The sequence below is a fragment of the Bos indicus x Bos taurus genome, chromosome 26 (genome assembly GCF_003369695.1).
Source record: "Bos indicus x Bos taurus breed Angus x Brahman F1 hybrid chromosome 26, Bos_hybrid_MaternalHap_v2.0, whole genome shotgun sequence".
Taxonomy (NCBI): Eukaryota; Metazoa; Chordata; class Mammalia; order Artiodactyla; family Bovidae; genus Bos; species Bos indicus x Bos taurus.
Genome location: NC_040101.1, coordinates 42,045,052 through 42,068,404, shown reverse-complemented (window position 1 = coordinate 42,068,404; position 23,353 = coordinate 42,045,052). Strand labels below are relative to the sequence as shown.

General features: G+C 42.3%; 1 protein-coding gene across 4 annotated transcripts in view; it reads left to right on the top strand.

Annotated features, from left to right (window-relative positions):
- Nucleotides 1-3,166: 3,166 nt before the first annotated feature.
- PAPSS2 (3'-phosphoadenosine 5'-phosphosulfate synthase 2) overlaps nt 3,167-23,353 on the top strand; it is a 114,409-nt gene continuing 94,222 nt past the window's right edge. The window contains exon 1 of one of the 4 annotated variants that reach the window (XM_027529136.1): nt 3,167-3,505. In XM_027529136.1, the coding sequence (XP_027384937.1) occupies nt 3,479-3,505 (27 nt within the window). In that variant the 5' untranslated portion in view covers nt 3,167-3,478. Of the gene's footprint in view, nt 3,506-3,701; nt 3,797-23,353 lie in introns of those variants that run through there. The other 3 variants (XM_027529134.1, XM_027529133.1, XM_027529135.1) reach the window with 3 other exon arrangements.

Here is a 23,353-nt window from a genome sequence, read left to right as displayed (position 1 = left end):
AGTGCAGCTGCATTCCTTGGGAAAGGCCAACCCAGGGAAGATGCCTCCAAGCTAGACCCCCAAAATGTGATGAGCTTCCCTAACGTGTATTGGTGGACAAGGCAATGGCACCCCACTCCAGTATTCTTGCCTGGAAAATCCCATGGACAAACGAGCCTGGTGGGCTGCAGTCCATGGGGTCGCTAGGAGTCAGAGATGACTGAGCAATTTCACTTTCACTTTTCACTTTCATGCATTGGAGAAGGAAATGACAACCCACTCCAGTGTTCTTGCCTGGAGAACCCCAGGGACGGGAGAGCCTGGTGGGCTGCCGTCTATGGAGTCGCACAGAGTCGGACACGACTGAAGTGACTTAGCAGCGGCAAAGTGTATTGGAGAATCTGTGGCATAAACATCTCACTTTGTATATGTGTTTCCCTTGTTTATTTGGGGAAGTTGACTCCATTGTTTCTAAATAATGAAAAGCCCAAGTAGTAATCACCACCTCATTAAGTTAGTTATTAAAGCCAAGCCAAGTCCTGGAAGGGAAAAAAAAAGAAAAGAAAATAGGAAGAAAAGCTTACTATCCTCGTGCAAATGTCACGACCAGCATCAAGGATTTTAAATTGATACCAGCAGGCCACAGTGTCTTACAGTGGAGTCTCACAGGCAACACTACTGAGAAAGTTACGGAGACTGGTCCAGATGACTAGACAAATCCCAATCCTGCCTTCCTTCCCTGAATGAGTCTTCTCCAGTTCTGATGTGCTAGAGTCACAGATTCCAAAACTTAAGTGCTAGTTGCTCATATCTTTGTGAAGCAGTGTCCTCTCCCAGAAGAAAGAGCATAGTAAGATGAAAAAGAATTCCAAACATCACCATTAAAAGAAAGACCTTGGAAAAATAAAAAAGAATGATTATTTTACTTTTCAATGGGTTGTCAGGCTGAATTACAACTACACTGATGATCTGTGAAGTGAAAGGATCTTAATGCAGTTTGGGTCCAAGGGAGCTGAGGCATCCTATTTCCACAAGTCTTTGGAAGCAATGAAAGAATATCTGTTCCAAAGTACTCTGAGAATTAAATAAATCTGAAACAAGATAAAACAGTCCAGTTTATAATTATCATGCGGGCTTTGAAATAATTGACCTAGAGGCTAAGTGATTCACTGCATCTGAGGAGCCAAGTGACCGAGATTTGAGACTGAGCACGGCCCCTGATGGTGACCAGACAGCTCACCTTTCCTCTCTCAGCATGGAGAGGGAAACTGGACAAATGATCTCAAAACCTCCCCCGGGTCTAAACAATCACATATTCCTTTTCCGGGAAGTTACCCTTACAGTTACACTTGACTTCCTTCTGTTTCAGCTTAAAAAAAAAAAAAAAAAATTATTTATTGGCTGTGCTGGGTTTTGGCTGCTGTGCAGGCTTTCTCTAGTTGTAGCGAGCAGGAGTTATTCCCTAGTTGTGGTGCCAGGGCTTCTCAATGCAGTGGCATCTCTTGTTGCAGAACACAGGCTCTAGAGCCCATGGGCTTTAGCTCTAGAGAGTGGGCTCAGTAGGCATGGTGCACAGGCTTAGTTGCCCCTCAGCACATGGAATCTTCCCAGACTATGGATTGAACCCATGTCTCCCGCATTGGCAGGTGGATTCTTAACCACTGGACCACCGTGGAAGTGCTGTTTCAGCTTTGAAAGACGTAATATGAAGTAAACCAAACATAAAAATTGCTATTTCTCTATCCAAACTTAGTTTTCTTTTAGGGCAGGATCTGGCAGAGTTCAAAATACGGTTGGAACTGATACCAAAGGATTTTTTCAATAAAATTAGAATGAGATGTTACAGTTTAAACCCCATAAAATCCAAACATGCTAGCTCGTGTGCAGAACAGAAACTCAAACCCAGCATTTGCCCTCCAGTTGCTCACAGTTGAAGGGAGTGGTGGCAGCTTACTCTAAATGAGTAAGAAAATAAATACACTGATATTTCAAGACTGGACAAACATACGAGTTCCCATTTAGGTTTCTGACTCCTGATTTATTTTCCCACTTCCCCATGGAGAAGGGCAGTCAATGAACGAATACTCAGATCTTCAGTGTCTGTCTGGAAAGCTGGCAGTCTTCCAGAAGTACGATTGGATATGAAAGCAAAGTTCCAGTCCTCACCTCCTTAGGCCATCACTTCAAGCTTTTGACAGAAGGAAGACCAAAGTTGGAATGGGCAGTGTGGCCCTCATTGATCTGTTTGTCACATTGTGCACAGACTTAAGGTACAAAGGGTTGGCCTTGGGACTGCCCTCAAGGTGTTGTCCCTAATCCTAGCTTCTCCTTCCTTCCTTTTGACTGTCCCAGATATTTGAGTTAAAAGAGCTGCCCTCTGATAAAACTTTAAAGCCCTAGGATGTAGTCCATAAGCCAAGACAACTGGGCCTTCTCGTACTTTTCCTCCTCAGGGCCCTTCCTGGTTGCTGACCACAGGGAAGTACTGTAAGAAAAGGTTTGGAACAGGGATTGAAACAAGCCGCTGGGCTACTATTTACCACTTTCAGGGGCTGGGCTTGCTTACTCAACTTGGTGAATAGGAGCAGCGCTTCAGCCCGCCCATCTGCAGCAGGAGGAAAATATTGTGGGCTCCAAAGGAGTGATTGCATGTAGACCCCTCAGTCCCAGGCCTGGCGCAGAAGATGCAGGCCGGCCTTGCCCGTCGACATTTCTTCATCAGCGTCATCGATGATGATGCTGGTGCAGAAAGACTTAACAGTGGAGGCCGACCTGGGCCTGGGCGTGAATCCCCTCACTTGGAATATCATCTTGAGAAAGCCTGAAAGCCTCCACTGCTTCACGGGAGAAGGCAGGATTCGATGCCTGGGGGGAGGGGTGCAGGAGGCTTAAGGCAAAGGTCAGCGGAGCGCAGAGTGAGGACCAGAAAATGTTAACCCTAGCTGTGATTACTGCCCAGGAAGACGAGCTGGGGCAGCGGTGCCCACGGAGGACCCTGACGACCAGCTTGGCGGTTTCAGGCAGGTCCCAGAGGCAGGAAGCCTTCCTTGAGAGGCGCACGGGTGGGGTGAGAGGTGAGGGGACGCTCAGGCACCCGCTGGGAGTGGGAGCTGGGAGAAGTGAACTTGACCTCCGACTACGCGCGGGGCGTGTCTGTCCGCGCCTTCGGCTGCAAGGTCCTGCCTCCAACCTCGGCGGGCCCAGCGGAGCCGCTCCCGGGAGTCGGGGGCTGGGCCCGGGACCCCGCCCAGGCGGCGGCAGGGTACCCTGGGCTGGGCGCTGCTGGCCCAGCCGACGGGGCGGAGAGGAGCGCGGCGGGAGGAGGAGGAGGAGGGGGCTGGTCAAGGGAAGTGCGACGTGTCTGTGGAGCCTTTTTATACCTCCTTCCCCCGGAGTCCGGCAGCCGCCGCCGCCGCCGCCACCCGAGCGTCCTAGAGCCTCTGCTCCAGGGGCTGGGCTCCGAGTTCCAGCGCGCCGGGCACCGCCGTAGCCAGCCAGCATGTCCGAGGTTAAGAAGCAGAAGACGGTAGGCTGCCAGTCGTCTGCCTTCCTCCTCCGCTCTCGGCCCCGGACGCTCGGATCCCATCCTCCCCGGGAGGAGGCGAGCAGCCCCGGCGCGGAGGCTGGGGCGCGGGGAGGAGGAAGGGGTGGAGGGAAGCAGGAGGGAGAGGCTGAGCCGGGATTCCCGGGGCAGCCCTCGCGGGGCAGTCCCTCCCCGCCCCGCGCCGCAGGGAACCTGCGCCCGGTGGGGTCTTCACGACCGAGCTAGACCTCCGGAGCCGGAGACATGGGTCCCCATCCAGAGAAAGGTCCAGAGGTGGGAAATTTCCTTTCTTCCCCCGAGAACTTTTTCTAGACCCGTCTTTTCTTTTGAATGAACTCCGCACGGGTCCACGCGGTGGGGGTTGAGGGACTGAGGGGACCCCGGTACTGCCAGGTCTGGACGCTGGCGACACGTCAGGGACAGTCATTGGGGTTTTGTCCACGGAACCTCCTTGGAGTGGACTTGAGTGACAGACGTTCATAAAGGGAGAAGGCAATGGCACCCACTCCAGTACTCTTGCCTGGAAAATCCCATAGGCGGAGGAGCCTGGTGAGCTGCAGTCCATGGGGTCGCTGAGGCTCGGACACGACTGAGCAACTTCACTTTCACGCATTGGAGAAGGAAATGGCAACCCACTCCAGTGTTCTTGCCTGGCGAATCCCAGGGACTGGGGAGCCTGGTGGGCTGCCGTCTATGGGGTCGAACAGAGTCGGACACGACTGAAGCGATTTAGCAGTAGCAGCAGCAGTACGAGGGAGGGAAATTGCCTTTCTACATACTGGCAGGGTTCTAGTTCCTTGTTGGGATCGGATGGCACCTTAAGTTCAGCCATGGGAGGTGGGGTGGCGTGGGGGGCTCCTCAGCTTGGGGGAGTGAAATGAGCGGACTGTTTTGAGGAGGTTCAGTTTTATCCACAATGAATCCGGGCCATCCCCATTTGTAGGTAGGAAATAGAAGGTTGTTGAAAAATGCCATTCCCACTTAGTGATAGGGGCTCCTGTAAATTCTACATCCTTAAAAATGGCAGCGATGATCACAGACTCTTTTAAAGTTGGAAAGAGCCTCGTATAGACAGCACTGGGGCCACACCAGGGGTGGTGTGCAAGCCAGCCTCTGATGGCTGAACACTCATCTTTTTTTAACTACCAGACTGAAAGCCTCAGGTGATTATGGAGATCAGGGAAGGGGCTGACCTCTCTCAAACAGATTTGTGCTCGGCACATAGTAGGTGGTCAATAAATGTTTTATTACTATTATGTAATACTTAATCACTGAAATCTCTTTGAGGTGTTTTTGTGGCAGAAGAGATGAAAAAACGTAAATTGGGGAAGGGGAGTGGAGGGGGCACACACAGGCTGGGAGTGTGGGCTTGAGCGCAAGGGAAAGGGGGGCTCTGTGGTTTCAGGGGCCACACAGCCCTCAGGAAGGCCCAGGAGGAAGGAGGCATCTATTTGAGAAGGGAGAATGGTCAGGATTCTGTTGCCCTTTATAGGAGCAATTTTAAAGTGGGGAGTCTCTTGGTATTGTATTTGAAAACACTTAAGTGCAAATCACTTGTGTTTTATTCCTATTTAATTTCTGTATTAATTTCTGTAACATTCTAAATGGTGTCTTCTAAGCGACAAGCTGCTGAGGCACTTTGCAGTGAAGTGAAGTGGCTCAGTTGTGTCCAACTCTTTGTGACCCCATGGACTGTAGCCTACCAGGCTTCTCAGTCTATGGGATTTTCCAGGCAAGAGTACTGGAGTGGGGTGCCATTTCCTTCTCCAGGGGATCTTCCTGACCCAGGGATCGAACCCCCGTCTCCAGGCAGACGCTTTACCCTCTGAGCCACCAGGGAAGCCCTTCTATCAGTGAGGTTTCAATTATTACCTCCGGCTAGCATCAAGAATTCCTTCCAAATGAGATTGCTTTCTCAAGCATCAGTAATGAAGGGGCAGGTGATCTCTCCCTTTCTTGCCTCCAGTCTGCAAGAGCCTGTGAAATGAAAGGCTTGAAAACAGAGGCTTTACACACAAATCACGGCAACTGCACAGACAGAGAGAGTGAGAAACTTGAGGACCAGAGGATTTGGTTTTTGTACTTAGGCATTTAGAACCCTCTGTTGTTTTTTTTTTTTTTTTTTTTTGAGGTGTGTTTGTGTGTTCTGCATAGGATTAAATTAACACCTAAAACAGCTAGCACAGCTTGGGAACTTTTATATAGCTGACATGATTATAACCCAGGGGACCAGTACAAGTCCCCCAAAGCGCCAGATAGATCCTATTGGGTAAAACGAGGCAGCTGTAAATGCATCTGAAATCTCTCAAGCTTTAAATGTTCAAAGCAAACTGTGTTTTGAAATTTTGCAGGCCAAAACAAAATCTGCCCACATGTGCGACCTCTGAACTAATCAATTATTTGAGAAATGAGTCTTGCTGATCTAGGAAGCTTTCCTGGAAGTGAGTCTGTGATCTGAGTTTCTGATCTTTTTCAGAAACTCACAGAAATCATTGCCTTATTTTCTGTATTGTCAACTGAGGATGTCAATTCACACCCCAGTGACTGCAGTCACTCTAAATATTTGTTGAGCCCCTACTGTGTGCCAGACAGTCTACTAGGGTGAACACATTGTCCCCAGATTTTTTTTTTTTTTTTGCCTCACTCTCTGGATGAATATAGCCTTTCAGTTCAGACTACTCTAAGAAGAGTAAGTAGTTCTGGTTTAAATGTGAGAATGTAAGATAATTTTCTCACAAACTTGAAAAAATAAAAAAGGAAAAGTTCTGTTATGAGGGAAGGTAGTACATTTCTGCTGAGTTAGGCATCTTTACCATGGAAACCAAAGACAGCTAGGTGTCACAGCCCTCCCCGCTACCCTTGACTTCCCTCCGAACTTGGCCACCTCCCATCCCCTTGACACACACATCAATCCCAGGAGAAGGAAGGAGGCAGACAGCAGCCAGAGGATGGAAAGAGACGCAAAGGCCTGGTCCTTTCTTCTTGAATCATTTCCTGGATTAGCATTTTTCAAGGTCCACAGACAATGTTATTATGTCCTGGAGACAACCAATCTGAAAATTCTGAGAAAGTCAACTGAGATATTAAAGTATTTCCCAAAGGGTCAAAGAAGCCAGTGTTTGGGAGTGAAGAGCTTTGAAAAGTTAAAACTCCCCATAAATGTAAGCCATTATTCATCTTTTATTATTTTAAAGATTCTGTACAATATCACATTATCTTCCTGGAAGTGGCTACTTTTAAAACTATTTGAAGATACTGTGTGAGGCAAGACATGAATTTCCAACTGGAAGGAAGGAGAAACAAGTACTTCCCAGAGGCCAGGCCCTTTGCCTCATCCTTACAGCAGCCTTTACCCAGAAAATGGAGCCTCACCTCTAGGAGAGGAGAAATGCCAGCAGCAGTTTAGGATTTAAATTCAAGTTTGTCCAGGGACTTCAATAGTGGTCCAGTGGTTAAGACTCCATGCTTCCATTGCAAGGGGCACATACGTGTTCGATCCCCGGTTGGGAAACTAAATTCCAGTTTGTCCAACTTTGAAGTTCCTGCTCCTTTTAGTCCCTCTATTTCTCAGGCCCATAAATTTTCTCATCCATAATGACCTGCCCCTTACAGTCACTGTGAGGAGTAAATAGCTCCTAAACACTGGCTCGCTCAGTCCTAGACCCATATGCAGTCGCTACTGTTACTATTTTGTATTACACCATATTGTCTTGGTTTGCCCAGCAAGGAGAAGAATGTACAGGTCAGATCATTCCAAAGGCTCAGTAAATGACAACCACCAGAATATCTAATGACAGCAAACAAATACAGAAGTGGAGAGGTGATGACTTGAATTCTAATTGTAAAAAGCTGAATAGAAGATACTCGATGGACATGAGTTTGAGTGAACTCTGGGAATTGGTGATGGACAGGGAGGCCTGGCATGCTTCAATTCATGGGGTCACAAAGAGTCGGACATGACTGAGCTACTCAACCAAACTGAACTGATGATTCAGTTCTTTCTTCTGATTTTTGCTTTATGTATCTTTGTTTCTTTGTTGTTAAGGTATCTAATGATTTATCATGTCTATCTTCTTTGTGAATTGTACCTTTTATGATTAAAAATATTCATCTTTGTTTCATTTAAAATAAATAATTAATTAAAAAAAAGAAGAAGAAGATAAAGGTTGATGATCAGTGCAGACTTACCAGAGAAACCCAAATAATCAGCAAGATTTTGTCAACAACCTTGGCCAAGAAAGGCAATCTTTATATCAGTAAATATTAGACCAACTCCTCTCCACCCTTCCTGCAGCTTCAGCTATTTCCAGATTTATCTTAAAATTAATGTTGTCCGATTCATGCTGTTATTCCACGACCATCTCTTTGGACTTTTGCCGTTAAAGATAAATGTAGCTAACTATGAGTTTTATGTCTCTGAGATAGTTATCTTTATCTTTCAGCCCTTTGTCTTCCTGTTCGTGTGCGTGGTTATCTGGTTTGCCGAGGGGATAATTAGACTGAACTCAAGCCTGGAAACCTGAGGGAATGAGAGTCTGAGAAAGGAATCAGTGATGTCAATCTTGGCCTTAGATTACTGTTTATTTCAAAACCTGTCACTAAATAATAATGGGCACTGTCTTCGTGTTTGGAAGTCTTCAGAAAACACAAAAAGTGAAAGTAAATATACATATAATACCATTTCAACTAACCTTTCATCACTTGGGTGCTTTGCTCATGACATGTGAAATGACATATTATCTCGGCAATCTTACATACAGCCTGGCACAGAGTAGGTGCTCAGTAAATATTTTTTCCATATTAGGCTATAAAATTGATTCGTGGATGAATTTGTTTTTGGACATCTCTATTGTTAGATTTCTCCCAGCCCCTCTTGTCTGTCTGCTCTCATGTGCTGGCTCATTTTCGCCTGGAAATCCATCATTACCACTGAAAACTTACCCGTAGGGATTCTTGAGGCTGAGAGTGAATTACCTCCCCACCCCACCCCAGAGGAGCTACTTTTGTTTCTGCCAGATGCCTGGTGACACTACTACTCTGGCACCACTTTGGGGATTCTCGGGGAAAAGAATACTGGAGTGGGTGGCCCTGCCCTTCTCCAGGAGATCTTCCCAACTCTGGGGATCAAATCCGCGTCCCCTGTATCTCCTGCAATGCAGGCAGATTCTTTACCCACTGAGCCACCTGGGAAGCCCCCTTTAACCTAAAGGTACCACTTAAAGGTTTTTAGGCCACCCAGGTGATGACAATTTGAGTTGCACTTTTACACACAGGGACCGACTTGTGCAGGCGAGTTCTCATGGCCCACCAACCCCACCCCTCCCCTTTTGTAGCCTTTCCGTGTCAAGGCAGCTGTCCCTGCAGTCTCTTGGAGTGGGAAGTGACTTAATTCTGGTTCAATCTTATTTTAGGGGGTGACTCTTAGGAACCTCAGCTTACGGTAGACAAAAGCCTTTTTATTCTCCGCACTTGGGTATGTTCGAGGCTTTGTTGTCTCTTTCATCTCCCCCGTGAGGTTGTCAAAATCAGTGCAGAAGCCCCTTGTGCTTGCTTACATCTGAGGTTCTGGCTTTCCTGCAGATTTTGGCCAGGTGGTTCCTTACTATCTTATTGGCTATTTGATGTTTCTAATTAGGTTATTTTATATTATAACCTGAATTTTATTTTTTAATTTTTCTGAAGCCTTTATTGAATTTGTAACAATATTGCTTCTGTTTTATGTGTTGGTTTTTTTTGCCACAAGGTATATGAGATATTACCTCTCTAACCAGGGATTGAACCCACAGCCCCTGCATTGGAAGGGAAAGTTTTAACCACTGGACTATTAGGGAAGTCCCCATAACCTGCATTTTAAATTTGTTTTTATGGAAAGTTTGGATGGTTTAAGCTAAAACCAGCATTGGTGGAAACAAAAATCTCTGCCTTTTCTCAATTCCTGATTATCATTAACTTATGATGTGTATATAGAGAAGGCGATGGCACCCCACTCCAGTACTCTTGCCTGGCAAATCCCATGGACAGAGGAGCCTGGTAGGCTGCAGTCCATGGGGTCACTAGGAGTTGGCGACGACTGAGCAACTTCACTTTCATTTTCACTTTCATGCATTGGAGAAGGAAATAGCAACTCACTCCGATATTCTTGCCTGGAGGATCCCTGGTGGGCTGCCATCTGTGGGGTCGCACAGAGTCAGACACTACTGAAGCGACTTAGCAGCAGCATGATGTGTATAGCATACCTTTCCCTTATACCTATAACACTTATAAAAGGAGTACTTTCAGAACAAGTAAACTTAAGTTGGGTTGCTAGTCAGAAATATTTAATTGAATCCTTTCTTCCCCTACAAAGTGCTAAAGTCTGGGCTAGGGAGAGAGGGGGGTTGGTGCTCACCTTATCTTAAAGTTTCTGCCTATATGGACATCCTTAGAGCTGTGCATTGTCCTGTCTCATCCTCAGTTGCTGGTCCAGGTCAAGTGCATTCCTGTCTGAAAGCCCCCTCAGTTCAACACCTCTCTTGGCTTCTCCCATGCTCTTGTGGGTACCCTGAGGTCACTACACTGCAACTCTTGGGGTAACTCAGTGAGGCTATCTAAGATACTTGATGTTGTCCCCTGACTTCCAGCAGGGTGAGAGCTGTGCTCCTACTCCGGTGTGACCATGCTGGGACTTTGAGCAGCTCTAGGGGCTCTCGAGTCTGTCCCTGCTTCCTCTCCCTAGGGGGTCTGTCGAAGGTCAGAAGCACAACCAGTGCCCGCTCCTCTCAGAGTCCCCAAAGCTAGTTGATTCCTCTTACCCCAAGCCCAGCACCGGGCCCAGAACACCACTCCCCTTCTCAGACTCAACTGGCATCTGAGCTCCTTCTGCTTCTAATAAATATTAAATAGAGCTTTTCCAGAAAGGTTATTTAACATTAACATTGGGTTCCTTACAAATGTGGTCTTCTTGTTCCTCTTTCCTGCCTTTTGATCATTAAATATTTCTTTTCAATTTAGAATAAATTGGCACACAAGATGGAAATATCTTTTTCTATCTGCAAAAGAACCATTGTATTAAAACCTGACCTCTTGCCTCTGATAACACATGGTGTGTAAACTGACGTTCACCAGTTGGCTGATGTGACTTCCTTTAAAATCTAATCAGAAGCTCTTTCTGCACTTTACTTTTACTCCTAAAATGGATTTTGCTATTACTGGTATTGTGAAAACATGACTGCAGCATAAACATGGCAAGCTCAATCTGTCTAGCACCAAATAAATTTTGGTTAAAAAAAAAAGTTACCTGTTATAAAACTTCCCCAAAATATATCAAATGCTAATCATGAAAAGTGATCATTTCTATGCTAGGTTAGTATTTGTTTTAAATATATAGTTAACATCTTTGTATGTTTTATTAAAAAAATACGGATTTTTATCTACCAAGCATCTATGTCCAGTCTAATAGTACAATTACTTTTTCTTTTCTTTTTAATGTGTGCCAAGTGTGGGCTTGAAAAATTATTTGCAGACTTTGTTTGGAGACTTAAACCACCTGCAGTGAAGATTCTGTCTCCATTACCTCATTCATCTACACCTTCCCCAAACATTTATTTGTGGGTAATTCGTGCTTTCTCAACTTTTAGCAAAATAAGCAACTAAGATGTTGGTGATGACTTTTATTTTCATATATTTCTTACTGTTAAAAACCTGAATTAACTTTTGGTCCTCTACTATGATCCCATTTTGTTTTCCTTCAAGGGCTCTGAAAACCTTTCTTTTTATTTCCTGTCTGATCCTCACTTATGAATTTGTTCACTTCATTTACTCAACAGATATTTTTTAAATGACCCAACCAGGACCTGTGCTTGCCATAATTTACCAGAGCTACCAAAGCCTTATATTCGTTAATTATAGTTTTTTAGATTGTTCAAATACAGTCTTTAAACTACTCTAAACATAGCATTTACTTTTTTCTAATTGCAACACCCCACCCACAAACTTTATATTCTTCCAACCTTCTGCCCAGTCAGTATTACAGTGGCCTTGAGCCAAAGCAATAAAATTCTCAACTGATTTTTCATACATTTTTAAAAATCTTTTTCTCCCCCAAATTAAAATTTTATATTATTTACTTTTTATTCAAGTTGTTCCTACTTTAAAAATGTATTTTTTTCCCTAAGACCCCTAGCGTTTTCCTTCTGGGAGGAAAAATGAAGAGCTCATCTCCAAGCCATACAGGTTGAGACACAGAGCTTTGCTGAGGCACATGACCATCTTCCTGGCCAGCTGGTGGTGATACCACCACTGAGCTGGAACTCTCCTCATATAACTACAGGCCTAACACTTTTCTCTTTTTGGCATGCCCTTCAAAAGAGGCCTTGCCCATTTTCTGTAGCTCTGTCTTTTCTTTTACATACTGGGTACTATTTTCCATAAATTAAAAAAAAAACACAAAAAACTTCCAAGTTGGTTATCAGTGAATCACAGTTATACTTTAATTTAGCTGTAGCATCTTGTTCTGATAATCTGAAGATGGAAAGCATGGACCAGAGAGAAGTGTTTGAAAAATGAACTACCCTGTTGGTCCAGTGGTTAAGATTCCATGCTTCCACTGCAGGGGACACAGGTTTGATCCCTAGTCAGGGAACCTAAGATCTCACGTGCTGTGAGGCATGGCCAAAATGAATGAATAAATAAATTTTTAAAAAAGAGAAAAAAATGTAATTGACCATTTTGGAATATGTTTAATGGTCCAGTCTGTTTCTCTTTAGAAAATTCAACTTATACCCTCTTCAGCTCCTCAACCTCATTCACTCTTTCTTAAGCCTTCTCAAATAGTTTAACCATTTTATCAAAAAAAGATAGTAATGATTGCATAGTGTGCAATACAGATAAATTTATATTAGGCAAAATTTCAGGCAAATTCAGTTGTACACTGAATCCTCAGTTCTTGCCGTAGAATTTCCAGTTTTATCTCTTAATCCATTCATTTCCATTGTTTTCTAAGTTCATGAAGTACCGTGAAGTTGGTTACACCTAACTGTGTGGTTCAGCCAACTAAATCTACCTAAATTGCTGAGTTCCAATATTCTTTTCTTAAATAGTATGAATAAGTACAGCTGTTGGGCCATTGTGTCACTAATACAACAATGCTTTAAGTAGTTGCTGCTGCTGCTGCTGCTACTGCTAGGTCGCTTTAGTCGTGTCCAGCTCTGTGCGACCTCATAGACGGCAGCTCACCAGGCTCCCCCATCCCTGGGATTCTCCAGGCAAAAACACTGGAGCGGGTTGCCATTTCCTTCTCCAATGCATGAAAGTGAAAAGTGAAAGTGAAGTCACTCAGCTGTGTCTGACTCTTCGCAACTCCATGGACTGCAGCCCACCAGGCTCCTCCGTCCATGGGATTTTCCAGGCAAGAGTACTGGAGTGGGGTGCCATTGCCTTCTCCGAAGTATTTACTAAAAAAAAAAAAAAACCAAAATAAAATAAAAAACTTACATTCATCTATTGTGTTTAAATTCACCATGTGAATGAGAACTAATAAACATAGATATTAAAATTCTCTCTATGGAATTTGCATATTTACCAGGAGTTTCAATTTTTAGAACATGTTTTGTTAGAAAATTCCTACTGTGTTGTGACTTGTTTATCATCTGAGTTGACCCCTTATGATGTGGCAGGCACCATTTCACAGCTTGGCCTGTGCATTAACTCATGTAGTCCTCACGGTCTCCTGAAGGAAGTTAGTGAGCAAATAGTCAGGAGGGAACTCATTTAACCGAAATAAGGCTTTAGAGAGTTCCCCACAGGAGAAGCTAAAATCTTATTAGCTGCTCTGTAGTTAATAAGTTGTTTATTTCATAGAGGGAATGAGACAAACGCCGAGAAGCAAACGCAGCAGGATTAGGCAACTAGTAATATACTACTGTTTCATTTGTGAAATGTTTTGGCAGCTGCCTACTGCTAATATCTCAAGATAGTAATAATGAATTCTATTAAGAGACATGCCCCAGCACTTTTGTAAAAAGAGGAAATGGCACATATTTGCAAACGCATGTTACCCTTGTGGTCACACACATTTCTTTCCTTATGGTGACATAAAGCGAATAATTGGAAAGTAAATTTTCTTTGTGCTCAGACTCAACAAGTAGGGGTAATAGTTTTTATTGCCTAGTTTTACCACTGGGTCAGTATTCAACAAATGTGAATGGAATGATTTGTTTCCACTAAAGCTCCTAATACCTGAGCCAAGTTGTAACTGTGATTTGTCGATGATAAAAGGAAACCAGGCCACCCGTGTGTTTTTCACAAAATAAAAATTTGACCTAGCTGGAAGTCAAGGCTTAAGGATGTTGGCAAACCAGATAATGCTTCCATTTTCACTGGGGACCAATGAGGAGTGCCTGGAAATTGTGAGATCGTGAATGACAGTTTCCAAGATGTTTGGAAGGAATGTTTGGGGGAGTTTGTCTCATTCTGTCATCATAAGTTGGAAAAGTTTAAGATTTCAGCAATCCTGAGCCATAGCCACAGTGACCACTTCTAGGAGGGCCTGGATTCAGACTGTCAGGAGACCATGGTGTTAAGAGGGCCAGAGCCCATGCTCACAGGGAAGAGAGCAGCATTGGCTGCCTGTGATTGTAGTGGCTGAAATGGAAGTCTTTTAACAGAGAGAGGTTACCTCATTTAAAGGAGAAGGAAATGGCAACCCACTCCAGTATCCTTGCCTGGAGAATTCTATCGACAGAGGAGCCTAGTGGGCTATTGTCCCTGAGATTGTGAAAGAGACACGACTTAGTGACTTCATTTAAAGGGGACTCCCAGATGGTTCAGTGGTAAAGAAACCGCCTGCCAAGCAGGAGACTCGGGTTCGATCCCTGCCTTGGGAAGATCCCCTGGAGAAGGAAATGGTAACCCATTTCAGTATTCTTGCCTGGGAAATCCCATGGACAGAGGGGCCCATTGGGCTTACAGTCCATGGGGTCTCAAAACAGTTGGAGGCAACTTAGTGACTAAACAACCTTATTTAAATAACAGGAGTGGTAGTAACAAATGGAAATTAAACCACAAAATCCATTGTTTCACAGTGTGAGACACCTTGGATACAAAATTCTGTCTGAAGGATGTGTTGTCTCTGCTTAGCTGTTCAGTGAATGGAAAAATCCGGTCATAATAAACACCGGGTTTCTTTTATTTTCTTCTCAGTGTTGAGGCTCTGGTTTAATAAGTCCTTTACACTTCCCACTATGATATGTATTCCTTTTATTTTTTTTTTCACTCAAATCTCCATTTTATTGACAACATGAACAGGCTAAAAAGATAAAACTTCAGAGATCTCCCTTTATACAAGTATTTTTCTTAGCTCTCAAATACACCAAACATTTTAAAGTCTCTTTGAAGAAAGAATACAAAATATGTGTTATCTCCCCCTTTCTTTTCATTTTTGACATTATTTTCTTCAAAGATAAAAATTTTAAAGTATCTTATTTTGGAATATAGCCAATTAACAATATCATGATAGTTTCAGGTGGACAGCAACCAGATTCAGCCATACATATACATGTATCCATTCTCCCCCAAACTCTCTCCCATCCAGGCTGCCACATAACATTGAGCAGAGTTCCCTGTGCTATACAGTAAGACCTTTTTGGTTATCCATTTTAAATATAGCAGTATGTACATGTCCATCCCAAATTCCCTAACTATCCCTTCCTCCCACCCTTTCTTCCAGCAACCGTAAATTCATTCCCTAAGTCTGTGAGTCTGTTTTGTAGAGAAGTTCATTTGTATCGTTTCTTTTTAGATTCTGTATATAGGGGGTGTCATAACGATATATCTTATTCTCTGACTTATTTCACTCAACATGACACTCTCTAGGTCCATCCATGTCACTGCAAATGGCATTATTTCACCCTTTTTAATAGCTGAATAATATTCCATTGTATATGTGTACCACATCTTCTTTATCCATTCCTCTGTCAATGGACGTTTAGGTTGCTTCCATGTCTTGGCTGTCGTAAACAGTGCTGCAATCAACATTGGGCTGCACGTATCCTTTCAGATCACGTTTTTCTCTGGGTATATGCCCGGGAGTGGGATTGCAGGGTCATATGGTAGCTAGATCCCTCAAGGTTGAGGAAGGAAACTTGTTGGTCCAGCTAGGTTTCTAAGTAGGAGGAGGGAATAAGCATTTGTTCAGGGACTTTCGATGCAGCCCCTCATGTCCTCCTCATAGTAACCTATGGAGTAGTTAATGTTCTTATCCACATTTTATAGTTGAGAGCAGTACAGCTTAGTAAGTATGCTAAGTCACTTCAGTCGTGTCCGACTCTGTGCGACCCCATAGATGGCAGCCCACCAGGCTTCCCTGTCCCTGGGATTCTCCAGGCAAGAACACTGGAGCGGGTTGCCATTTCCTTCTCCAATGCATGAAAGTCAAAAGTGAAAGTGAAGATGCTCAGTCGTGTCTGACTCTTAGCGACCCCATGGACTGCAGCCCACCAGGCTCCTCCGTCCATGGGATTTTCCAGGCAAGAGTACTGGAGTGGGGTGCCGTTGCCTTCTCTGGCAGTAAACTTGCCTTAGGAGGTGCCAGTGCAAGTGGCAGGGCTGGCTCCCTCCTAATTCTAAGGCCCTGTTTTCAATCATTCTTATCTCTTTCATCTGTTAATGTAACAGATGTCATGTACGCTACAATTGTCAAAATGAAGATTATTCTGATGATTGAAACATACATGTAAACTGTCTTTGTGGATGCAGATGAACGCAGTGAAGAAACTGAGAAGATGAGGCAGTCGCTTTGAAAGTGACTTTCCTCAGGGGCTTTTTGGAATGTTGTGTGTAATCTTTAAAAGATGTGGATTTGAGCAAATGCTGTTAAAAGGCAATAAATGTTAGTCTGGAGGAGGCTCTGCAGCCATTTTTAGAATGGTAGTGTTTGGAACTGAACCCAGCATTTCACCTCAATAATACAAAGCTTCAGTGTTCTAGTGGGTGAATGCATATACTCAGGAATAAGTGTCCTTAGAAATAATCACAGTGACTTACATGTAACTCGACCTGGCCTTGTTCATTATGTGGGAGCTGCACAGTTGAGCATTCATGAGTTACAAGTTCCCAAAGCCCCACAAGCTACGGGCCTGTTCTCTAGATGTACTAGAGGTTTCACTGACATTTCCCCAGCTCAGCACAGAATTTTAATCTTTCATGGTTCAAGGAGCCTGTGTCGTATACACAGGCTCATTACCAGAACAAATTGCAAAAGAATATGAAGAAAATACACTGAGGTAATGAAACACAGCCTTCAGCGGAACATTTACAGGGCTGGTGTTTAGAAGGGCAGCTAAGACCTGTGCTGAACACTATACTTGTGTGGTTCAGAGCGTCTTCTGAAGGTAGTTACACATTTCTAGGGGACTCCATTTGGTATGTGTTGTGTTTCCATGAGGGTAATCGCCACCTCCCAGAATTACAGCGAGGTTCCTCTGGGTATTCATGATACCTTTCTTTCATCATACTCATCAAGGCTTTTTCATGAATTCTTCTTAATTATCCTAGCAACTCTCTGGAATAGGTGGGTATAAATATTATAAATCTTTACTAAAATAAAGCGATGTTAAAAATTCCCTAAGGCCTTCTTGTGAGCCCATATAATAATAGAGACAACCCAAGCTTGCCGAGTTTAGTTGGCCTAGTACTTCATTTAGTCTCAGAACAGAGAGAAGCTCAGGGACACCTGAATGATATTTGGAATGAAATCTTTCTTATTGTGATCACACAAGATGATTGTGTGCTGTGAAACACCATACAGCCTCATTTTCCTTTTGAAAGCTGGTGCTGTAAACACTATAATAGATGAATTAAGTGATTCAGCTCATTATACCCATTTTTTTTTTACATTTACCTACAAAACTAGCATGTGATCCCTGAAATAGAGAAGGTTATACGTTAAAATTTTTCTACCTTTATTTTGATGTGATGTATATGTTTATTTTAATGAGACTGGAAACTAAACCATTTCTTTGCAGCTAATTCATGCTGGATTACCTTCTTATTTCCATGAGACATAAAAATTTTGAAGTATGTCTACATGATAGCACCCTGCTTGGATCTGTGTATAGTTGCTATAAAATACAGAAAGAGTTATTACCTTAAAAAGCTGATACAGACAGGGGCTTGAGGAAAGTGAAGGATACAAGAGTCAAGGAGATATCTAACTTGATCCTGTAGACCAGGAGTTAAGAAATTCAGTCCTGTGGCCAAATCCAGCCCACACAATTTTGGTATAACCTGTAAGCTAAGAACGATTTTAAAAAGTTCTGGGGAACTCATTGTTATGTCTCCATTAATGATACCATTGAAAATATTGTTCACTAATTACAACACATGATATACTCTTTATAAATATCTGTGGAAGAAATTTCTATTCAGTCTTAGTATCAATAGAAGAAAGGTTGTATTTTTTCTGAGGATTTCTTTTTTTTTTTTTGTATAATCCTTTGGGACCTGTACATATCATGACTGTCCAGGTCAGTCCGCCTGCCAGAAAGCTCGGAAGTGGGTTTGTGGCTCATTTTCTATTTTTGTGCCAGTTTCGTGCTTGGTATCACTCACTTTATGCCCCTGTGTTGCTTTTTCTTTTCTTTTCCACGTCCGCTCAGAAGTGAGGCTTTGCTATACTATATGGATCTAGTAAGTCATGAACGTATATTAAACATGACACATATATTAAGAACATTAAAATATATATTAAAGGGATTTACCTAGCAGTCCAGTGGTTAAGACTTTGCCTTCCAATATAGTGGGTATGGGTTCGATCTCTGGTCAGGGAGCTAAGATCATCTATGCCTCATGGACAAAAAATCCAAAACATAAAGCAGAAGCAATATTGTCACAAATTCAATAAAGACTGTAAAAAAATCTTTTAAAAATATATGTATATTAAATTAAAAATAAGATGTACTGAAACTTCAGCTCCAGAAACTCACAGAGCATTCCTTATGGTCTCATCTAAGAGAACTCTTCACCTTTTCCCTACTGTTCTATGACTTTCCAGGGCTCTGTGTCTGTAGGACCTTATGGAAACCAATCCTGAAAATGCTTATTAAGTGCTTTGTGGCCTAATGATCTGTCCTTGCTGCAGGCTTATCAGCAAACCCCCTGAAGTTGGATAAAGACATAGATCAGATGTTCATCTAGAGTCCAGAGGACTTAGGAGGGTTGTGAACTTGGATGGAGAAATTATTTTTATAACCTATAATAGAAATTTATCACCTCCTTCAGTGATGATCACAGACAACAAATCATCACATTATTAATAGTGCTTGTGATTATGTCAGCAATAGAAGGCACAGATATTTTCAGATCCCATAGGTTGTTGCTTATGTGTCTGATGTCATGAAAATTTCTGTGTTCTTTATTTCTCTGAAAATAAGATAATTATTATAGCTGCCCATCTAAACATCAGGATCTTTTTATTTAATATCCTGATAAAGAAGTGTATTTATTACCACCCTGTAATTTTTTCTTAATTGATAACTGTAATTCATTTTTTCCTTTGCAATCCTTTGTGTTTTATTTTATGCATTTAAAAACATTTTTCTGAGAAGGGGCAATAGACCACCAAAGGAATTCTTCTAAAAGGACAAGAAAGTTCTGTACATGGGCACACCCATGTAGGCCCACACACACAGTTTTTACAAGCAGTTCCAGAGGGTTCACAGAAGTCCAGACAAGGTTCATGTCTAATAAGCAGTTTAGAAACTCAGGCCCTTGTTAGCTAAAATCCATGATAGAAGATCCATATGAGGGAAGGGGTTTATTTTATTTTTTATTTTTTTGAGGCTCAGTTCAAATGAATCACTTTTAGGAATCAACCTGCAGTGCTTAGTCCTAATCTTAGACTTAGTATTGATTCTGGCTGTCATCATTTAGAATTATCTCTTTCATCAATTAAGCAAGGAATGTACAAATCTTCATAAAAATAATCTCTTGGCTTTTGCCACATCAACTCTTGACATTTTTCAGTGAGGAATTACAAATTTGCTACTTCGGGGACTTCCCTGGTGGTCTAGTGGTTAAGAATTCGCCTTCCAATGCAGAGGACTAAAGTTTGATCCCTGGTTGGGAAGTTAAGATCCCACATGCCAAGGGGCAGCTAAGCCTGCATGCCACACGCAGAGATCCCACAGGTCACAACTCAGACCTGAGGCAGCCAAATAAATAAATAAGTATTAAAAAAAATCTACCGCTTCGCACTCTTTGATTTTTAGTTTGTATTGGAAAGAGCTTTGAGTCTTTGAATGGCCAGAGGTGGACATGTTCATATTTCATAAATTTGGAATTGGATAAAAAATACAAATGCCGCCAGATGTTAAGTACATAATACTTTTCCTATTGTTCTGTTCTGAATGTTTTTGTTGATGGTGTCTGTACTAATGAGCATATTTTTCTGTTCATGAAGCCACAGTTCATTTGAAAGTCTCATTCTGTGCTAATATTTGTGTGTTGTACATCCCTGGTTAGGAGTTGCTTTACAATGCATGACTTTTATGTTTTCTTCTGTTCCTTTTGTTGTACTGGAATTCTGAATTCTCTCCTTATTTTATTGAGATCTGGGGAGGACCTTAGAGATTATCTAGTCTGGTGTTTCTCAACTCTGCTAAACTTTACAAAATATTGATGCCTAGACACCACTCCCAGAGAACTGGATTGAATTGGTCTGCGTGGGGTTCTTCAAAACTTGGGTAAGAGGTTCCTTGGTCTGGCCTGTCTAGAGAACCATCACCTAGCTTACTTCCTACCCCATACAAATGTGGAGCATGGAGACATGCCTGAGGTCCTCCAGCTGGCTAGTAACAGATGGGTTTTCCCTACTTCAGAATGCTATTTGCTCTTTAAAGATTTTTTTTTCCCCAAAAAATGCTAGGCCATTTACGAGCTAACTCGGACTTTTGTGATGGCCACATTCCTCATGGAATATTTAAAATTAAATAGTACAGCTGCAATATTTAAAAAACTTACCATCCTTGTCCTATTTTAACATTACCTAATGAACAGACAGCTTTCTGGAAAAACCTGAAGATCGTTCTTTCTTAGTCAGTTGTTCCTGGCTGTGGTTACAATTTATCCCTGGACATTTGCCCCATTCCTGAATCACAATTAAGAGAGTGGCTTATTTTAGTAAGTAGCTTATAATTCTTAATAATACAAGTCTCTAGACCTTACTGTTGAACCTAATGTGTCCCAATGGGAATAAATCTAAAAAGAGTCCCTTGTCACATTTGATGGCTTTGAATATTAAAGATCCATGTTGGAAGAACTCTCCAAAAATAAGCCTGCCTTTCCATGTGATTTGCCAGCATAAATCCAACATTTCTGGGATATACATATAAGGACCTCATCAGCAGAAATGCTGTTCATTTATATATTTCATGCCTATCATCTGAACTTACTAAAGAAAGAAAGTGAAGTCACTCAGTCGTGTCCGACTCTTGGCAACCCCATGGACTGTAGCCCACCAGGCTCCTCCATCCATGGGATTTTCCAGGCAAGAGTACTAGAGTGGGTTGCCATTTCCTTCTCCAGGAGATCTTCCCTACCCAGGGATTGAACCTGGGTCTCCCGCATTGTAAGCAGATGTTTTACCATCTGAGCCACCAGGGAAGTTACTAAATGAATCAACTTACTAAAATGAATCAAATTAATTTATAACCATCCTGACTTTTTCACCCACACTAATAAACTTCTTGCCTTGTTTTGTCTGATCAAGGATTTTGATCAACTTTATATATCTCGGAGAAGGCAATGGCACCCCACTCCAGTACTCTTGCCTGGAAAATCCCATGGACGGAGGAGCCTGGTAGGCTGCAAGCCCTGGGGTCGAGAACAGTCGGACACGACTGAGCAACTTCACTTTCACTTTTCACTTTCATGCTTTGGAGAAGGAAATGGCAACCCACTCCAATGTTCTTGCCTGGAGAATCCCAGGGATGACGGAGCCTGGCGGGCTGCCATCTATGGGGTCGCACAGAGTCGGACACAAGTGAAGCAACTTAGCAGCAGCAGCAGCATATATCTCATTGAGCTTAAAAATTAATAATGCTTTGCCTTATATAACACATCTTCATAAAGATTATTCATTCTTAATGCAGTAAATGAGAGGGGGAAAAAACAGATTTAATATAGATAATAGGTTTAAAAAGATTATATGACTCAAGCTAGTGCAATTCTTTTTTTCTAATTTATTTTTTATTGCAGTATAGTTGATTGACAATGTTGTGTTAGTTTCGAGTGTGCAGCAAAGTGATTCAGTTTTATGTGTATATATATATATATATATATATATATATATACACATACATACAGCGGCGGGGAAAGAGAGAGAGAGAGCCACCAGGAAAGCATATATATATATATATATATATTCTTTTTTAGGTTCTTTTCCCATATAGATTACTACAAAATATTGAGTATAGTTCCCTGTGCTATACAGTAGGTTCTTGTTGGTTATTTATTTTATATATGGCAGTGTATATATTCTAATACTATCACTGAGTCATGTTTGACTCTTTGCGACCCCATGGACTGTAGCCCACCAGGATTCTCTGTCCATGGGATTGTCCAGGAAAGATACTGGAGTGAGTTGCCATTTCCTCCTCCAAGGGATCTTCTTGACCCAGAGATTGAACCCATATCTCCTGGGTCTCCTGCATCATACGTGAATTCTTTACCTGCTGAGCCATAGAGGAAGTATATATTTTAATCCCAAATTCTTAATTTATCCCTTCCCCTGCTAATGACAATTCTTCAATCAATGGCAGGTTTTCTGATCTACAGTTGGTTTCTTTATGACAGGAGCTTCCATGTACCTTCTTTTTCCTTCTGTCTCATTTTGAAATAAGTTTGGTTATAACATTTTGAAAAAGACCCTGATACTGGGAAAGATTGAGGGCAGGAGAAGAGGGTGACAGAGGATTAGATGGTTGGATGGCATTACCAACTGAGTTTGAGCAAACTCCAGGAGATAGTGAGGGACAGGGCAGCCTGGCATGCTGCAGTCCATGGGGGTGCAAAGAGTTGGACACAGCTTAGCAACTGACAACAATTTTGAAAACAGTGTGTCCATATATATTAAACATAACAAAATTCAAATTCTCCTTTTCCTATAATTCTCTTTAAAACTATCAGGACAGAAAATAAACTTCACCTATAGCAGGTCAGAATATCTTAGAATCAAAAATGACATAGATTAACTGGCTTGGCCTCTAGTAACCAGGATAGAGAAGAAAAGGGAATTCTACACTAAGCCCTCTCACCATCCCTGTGTAGAATCAGCATGGAGAATTGCCTCCCCAAGAAAGAGCCGTGTTTCCCTTCTAGATCATCTTCATTTTTGCAGGCAATATAATTTCAAAGTTTTGTAGAGTAGAATCCCTCTATCAAGTTACTCTGGGAGAGCTATCTGCTATCTGTTTATGGGACAACATTATCTATGCAGTGTATAAGGTTTATGTTATACACAGACATGTGGATTGCACTTTGAACCAGTCCGTATCTAGGGCTGATTCTAGATCTGTACCTGCCAAAGGATGAACGTTTTAAAAATGTGATCACAGAGTTGAGAAAACAGTCTTTTATTTGACCCAGAGGGATGGTATGGGGAGGGAGGTGGGAGGGGGGTTCAGGATGGGGAACACGTGTACACCCATGGATGTATGGCAAAACTAATACAATATTGTAAAGTAATAAGCCTCCAATTAAAATAAATACATTTATATTAAAAAAAATAAAAATAAATTTAAAAATAAAAAAATAAAAGCTATGCTTAGCCTTATGAATATAGATAAGCATTTTAAT